This window comes from Rhopilema esculentum, chromosome 11 (genome assembly GCF_057945365.1).
Source record: "Rhopilema esculentum isolate cy_ngs chromosome 11, ASM5794536v1, whole genome shotgun sequence".
Classification (NCBI taxonomy): Eukaryota; Metazoa; Cnidaria; class Scyphozoa; order Rhizostomeae; family Rhizostomatidae; genus Rhopilema; species Rhopilema esculentum.
This window is the reverse complement of record NC_142825.1, coordinates 7,638,730-7,648,795: the sequence shown is the minus strand read 5'-3', so window position 1 is coordinate 7,648,795 and position 10,066 is coordinate 7,638,730. Positions and strand designations below refer to the sequence as shown.

General features: G+C 34.6%; 1 protein-coding gene across 1 annotated transcript; it reads left to right on the top strand.

Moving 5' to 3' along the window:
* The first annotated feature begins 1,108 nt into the window (after nt 1-1,108).
* LOC135693614 (zinc finger CCCH-type with G patch domain-containing protein) lies at nt 1,109-9,684 on the top strand. Its single transcript, XM_065212144.2, has 16 exons — nt 1,109-1,268; nt 1,607-1,709; nt 1,940-2,019; nt 2,128-2,220; nt 2,482-2,553; nt 3,413-3,507; nt 4,216-4,278; nt 4,429-4,497; nt 4,833-4,918; nt 5,146-5,297; nt 5,578-5,621; nt 6,178-6,242; nt 7,224-7,360; nt 8,130-8,175; nt 8,763-9,006; nt 9,414-9,684. The coding sequence occupies exons 1-16, from the start codon at nt 1,221-1,223 to the stop codon at nt 9,550-9,552; spliced, it is 1,536 nt and encodes a 511-aa protein (XP_065068216.2). The 5' UTR covers nt 1,109-1,220; the 3' UTR covers nt 9,553-9,684.
* Nucleotides 9,685-10,066: the final 382 nt, after the last annotated feature.

The window sequence follows — 10,066 nt, the reverse complement described above, 5'->3', positions numbered from 1 at the left end:
AAATTGCAAAAATTCTTTATCAAGGAAAATATGATAAATCTGTGTCAAAATCTTTATCATTGCCCGCCAGGGGCGTCGCTAAAGGAGGGCGCTTGCTCCCCATACTTTGTCTGCACCACATAACTTTTTTAGCATAATTATAAACTTTTGAGACAGTTATAACGTGCTATAATTTCCGTAGCAGCTAAACTTTCAAAGTATGCATTAAAAATACAAATTGAAATTTTAGAGAGAAGAGTTAGAAAAACATAGAAGCAGCATATGTAAAGTTACTTATTTTATGACCGCACCCAAAAAAAGAGTGAGACGCGCCCTTTTTATCGGCAAAAGGCAGTATTTTTTTTGCTTCGCCCCTGTTGCCCACCCAGCTTTTCAGTACTGGCTTTGTGCCTGTTTCTTGTTATAGTAACTTTTGTTTTTGTTTGTTTTGCCCATTCTTTTTCAAAACTTCAAAACACAGGACAAGAATCCAATTTCTCCTTTTTTTGTGCCTTTCCCACTACGTCTAAAAACGCTTCACCAAAATACTTTTGCTCTTTTATGGGCGAGTCCATCCATTCCTTCCCTGGTAGAGTCCATCCATTCCCTCCACCTCTCTTGAAGCCCCTGTCACTAATCTAAACAAGTTTCAGACCTGTGGCCCAGGTTAAGGTTTAGCTGCCGGGGGGGGGGGGGGATACTCCAAGGCCTGATGGAGGGTTCAGTCCGTTTGAGGGTCTTACCAAAGGGCTACCAAACAGCCCATTTTTGAAAATAACTGAACTGCTCAGTTGAGCTTGTGATTTGCTATAAATAATGAATAAGATTTATCTTTCCCGAAACACCAATAATCAATTATGAAGAAATTTGTCGAAAAAGGACCAGGAAAGCGCACAAAGAAATTAATGCTACCAAGGAAATAGTTTCGGTTTTTATGCTACTTCCTGAGGGGTTTTGTCAAAAAGTACTACCATTTGAGGCTAATTTTCTAAAATTTTAGCATTGGCCCTCTTTGATCCTGAGCGGACCCCCTATCAGTCCATAATGAGAGTACCCCCCCCCCCCTCCCCGGGACAGCGCGCAACCTCTGTTGAGAGGTTGAGACTCGAAATTGACAATCGAAAAAGAGGCTACTTTGATTTGTTATTGGGTATAACTTTGTGGTTGTAACTTTGAGTTTTCTTACCAAAGTTTTGCTAGTGTGTGCTTAAATTGAGGTGCCTAATTTGTTTTATAAAGCTATGGAGGAAAGCACCCTAGAAGAATCCATCACTTCCTACAAGCAACAGGTTTGAAATAGTTTTATTATCCAAAAACGGTTTGTTTTTTTGGATGACTTTGGCTGAGGCTCAATGTTTTTGTAAATCTGTGACTCTGAGCGTAAAATATTTCCTAAAAGATTCTTCAGAAGAAAGGTAAGATCTGTCTTTTGCTACTGTCTTTCTTTGTCATAAATATCAGGAAATGAAAACATCATTCCTCATACTTCTTGCGTGGAAGTCAAGCATCATAAATAGAGACATGGACTATAGTAGCCTGCAACATTTCTAAAACACCAGAGATTGAATTGTAACACAACTAAGTAATTGTACTTCGTTGATATAACAGAACTTTGTTTTCCTTATAGTTGATTCAGATTGACACATTACTCCAGTGTTGTGAAGATGAAAACAAACACGAGCTGATAAATCTCAGAAAAGACATCACAGATCTTATAAAAATCACAGAAGGTATTGTATTTGTCCAGAGTGTTTGCATGCTTCATGTTATCAAGGGTGTATGGGGGTGTTGTCAATATGCTGGTTATGCAGTCCTTGGTATTGTGTCAAATGTTCCAAACACAAATTTTATGCTATTGATGGATTTTGCCTAGGTATGTATTTGAAAACTTACATACCTAGGCAAACTTACAAAACTTACATTTGGAAACTTACAAATCTCAATAATTTTTGCCTTCTAGAAAGTTTACTATCGCTGAAGAAGAGCCGCCTACTACAGCAAATTTCGGAGCAAGATAATGAGGTTTATGAAGAGAAGGAGGTAAACATTCACTTTGTAGGTCATTTCACACTTAGGTTTCATTTCTATGCTGATTCCGTGACCATTGAATCACATAACTTCTCAAATTTCCTGTTTTATTTCTTGTAGGATAGCTCTAGCTCCTTTTCATATAATGAAAATGAAGATGATATCAAGCAGCATGATTTCCTTGGGATTAAATGCAGAGTACGGCATTCTCATGTAAGCAATTAAAATTCCTTTTCAAGTAATCCAGTTTTTGATTATTTTTATCAACAATTATATGTGTGCGTGTTAAATGATCTAATTTTTGCACAGTATAAATCATATGATGTTTATTTTTCATATTTGTAGCAAAATTTGATCTAATCAAGTGCAATATATTGTTTTATTTTTTCTCTTCTGAGCTTGTATGCAAATTTTTTACTATTTTGCTTACAACTGCTATACAAGATTGTATTTCAATTGCTTTTCGAATTTCAGGATTGGGGGCAAACAGATTATCACAATGCTATGGTGCTAGATACAGAGGAAACTGAAGATGGAGATCACAAAGTAATATGCATACTTTTTAAGACGGTCTATCATCCTTTGCAGTCTATATAGAACTATTATATACTATATACTATATATTATTGAAAGTGTTTATAAGTATAAAAAATACTAAAATCTTGCATAAGGCTACACACATGAAATTATTGAGTGAAAGTATGAGTGTCACAACCAGGGTAGGTGCCAAACCTACAATCAGCAAATCTTCTTATTGTTGCTCTACTGACTGAGCCACCTAGCTATTCAATTCACCCATGCCACCCCCTTTTCCAAGTAAGCAGGGAAACCATTACACCATTCATCACAATTAACACCTGCCCTGCTATGAAGGAGGACTTTCCTCACCAGGGGGGTAGAAAAGCTCATCATTATTCGATAGGGCCGAGAGATGAACTGATAAGAGAACAGGATTTATATTTTCTATAATCCTGTTCAGTTATCCCATGAAATTATTACAAAATGCAAAATGCATATATTTTTTTTTTAAATTTTTTATGCTTATACAATGCCAAAGAAAGTTAAGCCTTATATTCAGTACAAATTTTCTAATTTTAATCCTAGCACTGTATTTTAGAACAATCCTTCTTGTACTATTGTTCTGTTGAAAGCATCAAGCCTTGTCTTAACTGATCAGACACTTTTGTTCAGGTTCAGGTTCATTTTATTTTAAATTCCACAACATACATTTCCACAAAATACTAATAAGAATACAGCAACATCAAATATCAAACAATAACTATAACAATAAGATATGGAACACATATTATCTGTGGGATATGTAAAGGAGGAACTCTCTCAGTAGCAAAGCTAGTTGAGGAGAGAGGCCCCTATAGTGTACATTAAGATTTGTGCTCATTTCTAGGTGAAAGTCCTGTTTATGAACCCAACACATAAATCAATGGTTCCTTGTTCTTATTTCCTGGATGGAAAATGCAAATTTACAGAAGAAAAGTGCAGGTACGTTGCAATTAATATATTAAAATTGCTTTAAGTCTGTCTGACAATGTGCTTTAGTCTGCAAGTCTACAAAGTATTATTTGATTGATACCTGTGTGTGTGTGTTTTATTTAGGCTATATTAGTTCTAGATCAATCAGAAAACACTTAGAGGGTTCATTTTTTACACACCACTACCCCAATGCCCCCGTAATCAAGAAGATAATAATTTTATTAATAAGTTATATCTCATGATGGCAGCCTCCAAATGATTGTGCTTTGACTTATGATATTGGTCCTTTTCTTGAATTTTGATTCATCTACCTTTGCTAATTTTTTGCATCTAATTTTTATTGTTTGCTTTTTTACTGAAGTTTTTTTTTTGACAATATCTTATCCAAAAGTTTTTGCACTTGCATCAAAATAAATTTATTGAAAAATGTAGTAAGACATCCTAACTCTAGTATTAATGTGTATGGGGTTGTGGCATTTTCAGGGTACTGTTTCCTCAGAATTTCCAGATTTATGGGTTTGCTTCTCAGAAAATTTTAGATTTTTGGTTATTTTTAGGTTTAAGGGCACAAGCTTTTCCAGCTTCCCCATTTGGTATTTTATGGGGATCGTACCATCAGAGTACAATTCTGTTCTGTACTAGGTTATCCTCTGGGATTCAAACCAGTTCCATTAACAATTCTTCATTGCATTATATTGCCTGTTTTCTTTTCTTAAGGTTTTCTCATGGATACCTGACAGATATCTCTGAATTAGAAGAATACACTGAGCCTGATTTCAGGTAGGGTATTGAAACTTTCATGGTCAGTAGACATCATTAAATTATAATCATTTCAATTACTTAAAAAAGCTGCAATTTTGTCTTTTTGTTAATTAACCATGTTAATGTGAAGTTCATTTTGAATAATGTGAAGTTCATTTTGAATGACAGCCTTTTAAAAGAAGGGGAACATTGTCTTGCAAAATATGAAGATGGAGTATGGTATAAATCAGCAATTAGGTAATTATGACATTTTCTACTGCAAAGTTCTTTTGCTAAGATGGTCTTGCCTACACACTTGACATATTGTTTCAATGCACTATACTGTTTGGTTACACAAAATAAATTGGCTACTAGAGTTCAAGAACTGTGTAGTATAATTTGAAGAAAAGGACAAAACAAATTTGGAGGGCTAAACATGTTAAAAAGAGCAAGATGATTTTTCATAAAGTTTGAAGTACATTTTGATATTATTGAAGAAGTTATCTGCTTTTTACTACTGAGATTGTTTTATTTTTTATTGGTAGTACCTTATGATTGAATGAGATGAAATAGACAATTTTCTAAATTTTCAGAAAAATAAATGATGACACCATAGAGATACATTATGACACTTACAATACAGATGCGGTTTTGGATATCCATGATGTGCTACCTATTGGTATGTCATTTGAATTCGTTTTAAAGAAAGGTCCATTTGAGCATTGTTTTGACATAATTTGGGATTTATTACTAAGTACAAAAATTGATGCACTTCCGTTAGGTTTCTAAGATTAAGGGCCCTTGATCTAAAGATTCCTAAGATTGAAAGATTAAAAACAATTTGAATTTGTAGCATCTCCATGACAAAATAGCAATGACCATATTTTCTCTACTCGCTATTGTCAGAGGTGAGAAACAATGACTACGAGAGCAGTGACGAATCAATCATTGATGAGGAAAATAGCAAGGATATTCACGAGGAGAACTATGTTGCCCAAATATCTATGAACTCGATCCTAAGCACTGGACCACTCGGCGAATGGGAGAGACATACGAAGGTAAGGATGCTCCAGATGCTTAATGTAATTTTGGCTATAATAATGTTGACACATGTTCTGCTTATAAGCCTAGAATGTCTTTCTCGATCTTTCAGCAACTATAGCCTTGTAAGCTCCAAAAGCTTTTTTATATTTTCTGACGAAATTCTCAGCCAAGTATTGTTTTCTGATTATCAAAAATCATAATTTCAAACACGGAAGAACCTATTTAATCCTAATTGAAGGTCATTTGGCCTACAAACTAGAAAACTGGCCTTCAGAATAAATATCTTTTTGTTAGGGAATCGGATCCAAATTGATGGCAAAGATGGGATACCAGTTCGGGTAAGTTGATTTCTTTTTGTTCCTTCATCTCTCCTGGCCTACCATATGATATTTCGTACACCGAAGCCTCCAATTTTGCAAATGTTGGATCCTGTTTCCTGAATGATACATCTCTCATTTTCTATTTCCAAACAATTAAGTTTAAAGTCATCTTCTTTCTGGTTGATGTTTGAAGTGCATATCTTAATTTGAAATTGTGTACGGATTTAAGCTGTAATAATGACGAAAAGCAAGAACATCGCCAATTGGCATTAATAACAATAGTTTTTTCATTGACCGACCAGAAATCTTGGTTTATTTTTTTATAATTCAGTTTAGATGAGTTCTGTATTCAAAATCTTATTTTGGATTTCTCAACCACATACTGTTCTTAAAAAATTTTGATTGTGTATGTTCTACATTTTACAAAAATAAGATATATAAATCAATTAGATACAACAACATTATCATAGCTTGCTCAATGCCAGGTGTTTTCAAGGAAACCATGTGAAAGCAGAGTACGGTCAAATTTCATTCCACAGATTTTCTTTGTAAGCATTGCTTTTGAATTTTCTAGAAAGGGTCTTGGTAAAGATGGCGAAGGCCGCGTGGAACCGATCGAAATCGTTATCCTTCCCGCTGGTATGGTCTTCTTTCTCTACGTTTCCTATTATCAAGAGATATCAATATTTCACGATAAATTGAGTTAAACTAACTGAATAAATAATAAAGCCCCAACCTTAAAGGACCAGCATAGGAAATTCTCGAATATTCTCGAATAATTAGCTAGAGGAATGAAGGAAATTTTCTCTTCAAAACACACCCGGTCACTCTTCCTCCGTAAACTAGATCAATCATTTTTTGATAAGTAAATTATTCATTTTGAAAATGTCCTTTTTTCCAGAATGACAGTTCCATACTGTTAACACTGGTGCTGATCTAAATAGCACATCACTTTGTGAATGATGAGAAAGTGTCTTTGTGAATGGCTACAATCAAAGTTAACCATCTCAGACCAGTAGGTCGCTACATACTGTGCGAAGGAATAGTTTGCAAAATATCCTTGATTTACCCTTGAAGTCTTGAACTGGAGAACTCTTTTCAAGAAACTCTTATAATATAATGCAATCTGCTGCTAATTTCCCATCCATGTTTGGGTGCCCTAGGAACACGTTTTCAATAATTGATTTTCCAAAGTGGTCTCATGTGATTTCATTTGTGGTTTGTGTTGAACCTTACAAATTGTTCGAATATAGCAAATTTACATCACATCGATAAAGGATAATGCCTCACTTTTGATAGTTTTTGAAATGATGTAACGTGAGCATAAGAAAAGGACCGATAAAAATCATTAATAATTATAATTATTATCATAATTATACATACATTTATTATAACAACTAAAATCCTAAATGTATAATTGTGTATGCTGGAAAAATTCGATTTATATACAACACGATTGTCATTAGAGCTAGGGACCTGTTAAATCCCTAAATAACTCGACTGATGCCAAGCTGTCTGTACTCTTTCCGTCTGGTTTTATTGCTAAAACTAAATACATTCATACATTCATTGAAGTTCGCATACGTTCGCATACGATCGTGTTTACTTTGTTCTCTGTAGGGAAGAGTTTAGATAAAGTAGCTGAACTACGAGAAAAAGGACAACTTCATAAGCCCCTTAGAAAACGAAAATCAAAAAGCAAGTTAGCAGAAGGGGCTGGGAGTTCCGGAGGAAATTCATCAGCCGGCTCTAACCAGGTATATTTTAAAGTTGTTTTCAGAGTAAGTACTTATTTAATGCAATTTTTCGAAGCCTATAAAATAAGGAACGATTTTTTTCCTGGTTCATTAAGCATGAACGAGAGGAGGGGGGGGGGAAGGGGGGAGGTTATAGATTGCAAGTTTCTCTCTGTTCTTTTTTCGGCCTCAGCGTGTTCGTCAGCCTGTTCACAACCCTACAAGACTCAAGGGTAATTAAACTTTAGAGAATGCTTTATGATGCTTAGTCAGATGTGCTCCAGATGTACATTTTATCTAAAAATGAGAAAATTATAAGTTAGTTCACATACATTATTGTCTAGTAAACGTAGCTTCGACTGGCTTGAAAAGCAGTCATCTTATTTTTCCATTCTTTAATTAGTAAAGATATCTTGGAATCTAATCTCAATGATTAGGCATTGCTCTTGAATTTGAAAGAGCAACTGTTATTCCCATTCTTAATGGTATTGCCAACTCGAAACTTTCAAACTGTGCTTTTTTGATATTGCTGTCCTCCCAGTTCTCTCTTTGTAATTTCGCAGTATAATTGCACCTAGAAAAAAAGACTAGACAGAACTTCCTTAAGCCGGAATGAGGCCACAATAATGAGGAATGTATGGCCTAAATTCAAGCTAATTTCAAGCCAGGTCTAAGATATTTATCAGCAAGTCAAGAATTCGTTTGTGTTCAGCTATCCCAGATGCAATCGTTATTTTACGCGTTGAGCATCATTGTTTTAATTTATAGTCTTTGATGCTTTTTTCTATAGGAAACTGATGTGTTTGAGTTCATAAATAGAAAATTAACACATGGCGGTATGTTTTGCTTGCTTTTGCGATTTTTTTCCAGGTAGATGTAGTCTGTATATGTATTCATTTATTAATGAAGCTATCAGCCCTTTGGTGGCACGGTATTTCGTAAGATATTTAATAGCCGCTCAAATCTACGAAATTTCTTGTCTTCACATTGAGCTTGGATTTAGCTAGCTGATATAGTTATGAAATTAAGTGTTTTGAGATTTTTGTGTTTTCCAACTTTCATTGATTATCGTAGGACTTCTCTTGAGATTCCTTTTGAGTATAAGCCAGCATCTCAAACGGTAGAACTATGGGGAAACATATTATCCAAACATTTTGAAAATAGACAAACTTGATAAATAACAGTCGAATACAAAGAAAGAATGCTAAAAAGGAAAAGGAACGATGAACTCCCGAGTTGTTATTCATCGCCTTGTTGCTTTGCGCTTTTCTTAAGAGATGCCCATTCTTATTCGATTCTTATCCAGAAGAGATTCTTATTCGAAATTCTTTTTCCACGGAAATCTATCATCACCTATGTACTGCTTATAAAAGATATATCAATTGTTTGAAATTATTTTAAAGGTTCCATTTTTATTTTTCAGCATCGCACTCAACACTGCATTCTAACCAAGTCGATGGCAATAAGCACAAGGTTAAACACAATATTGAAGAATCTTACCAGCAGTTGAAAAATATAAGAAAGAACAAGTCAAAAGGCATGTCAACAAAGCAAGCCCATGCAGGGCCTAACTGGAACTTGCAGTTGTTCAAGAACAACGAGAAGGCAATGGCTCTCCGCAAAAGACTCACAAAGCAAAAAGAATCGTTAAAACGAAACCTCGGCAGGTACGTACGATCTAACTTTGCAATTTGTTTAGGCAATAATTTTTTTAGGTAATTCATATTTTAGAAGATCAATGGTTATTTTATTCTGTAGCATCAGTATGATGATTGTAATTTGTACAGGACACATACAGTGTCAAATGTCTAGCCGCTTTTCCCATATGTTTTGAAAACCCTGATCGCAATTCATGTACCTGCAAGAGGCTGGGTACTTTACCAATCATTTGGACATGTGTAATTTATGATGATGTCAGCATACACGGTTAGAGCATTGCTTCTCTTGCGCAGAACCGACTTTCTTTCTTGTTTTTTTATTTTTCTGGGAACAGGCTGCTATCTGCCTTTTACTAAGTGGGATTAAATGATTCTAAGCCTTCTACCACTTTTTATACGATCATTTTCTCTTTTAGGGACAATGAAATGGTATCTCGGTTGAAGGCGAGCATAAACGCATTAGAGAATGAACTGAGGGAACTCGAACATTCCGGAAAAACAATTGAGAATAAGCTACATTCCAAACAACAACATAGAAAACTTACAGTTTTCTGAATTATATAAATAGATTTAAATTTTAGAATGAATTTTTTAAGCCTTTACAGTATGAGAAAATTTGGCTTTTTTGTTTCTATTCTGATTTTCAAAAAAAGTCTACAATCCATGAAAATACCCATTAAAATCATAATGAGAATGTTTCTTCATGATGAAGATGAAAAGATGTCTCTTTAAACCACTTCTCCTACCGTTTTTGCTGTTGTTGCCTTTGCAAAAAATATATCTTGAAGACATCGAAAAAATATTTTGAGCCTTGCAAATGCAACTGGTCTTACGAACCATCAGAATATATATGATATAGGTGTAAAAAATACGCATATAGTCAACAATGAATTGTCAAATCATGTCCGTTTGTGGCTCAATTCTAAACTCACATTAAAAAAACAATAGAATAATACGAATATGTTGCAACAAGCAGGCAATTTTTGTGATTTACCCCTACTAAGATTCATAAAAGAAGTTTTTTTGCAAGAAGGTTGTCTTGTTTACAAGCTTTGTTGTTCTTTATCAA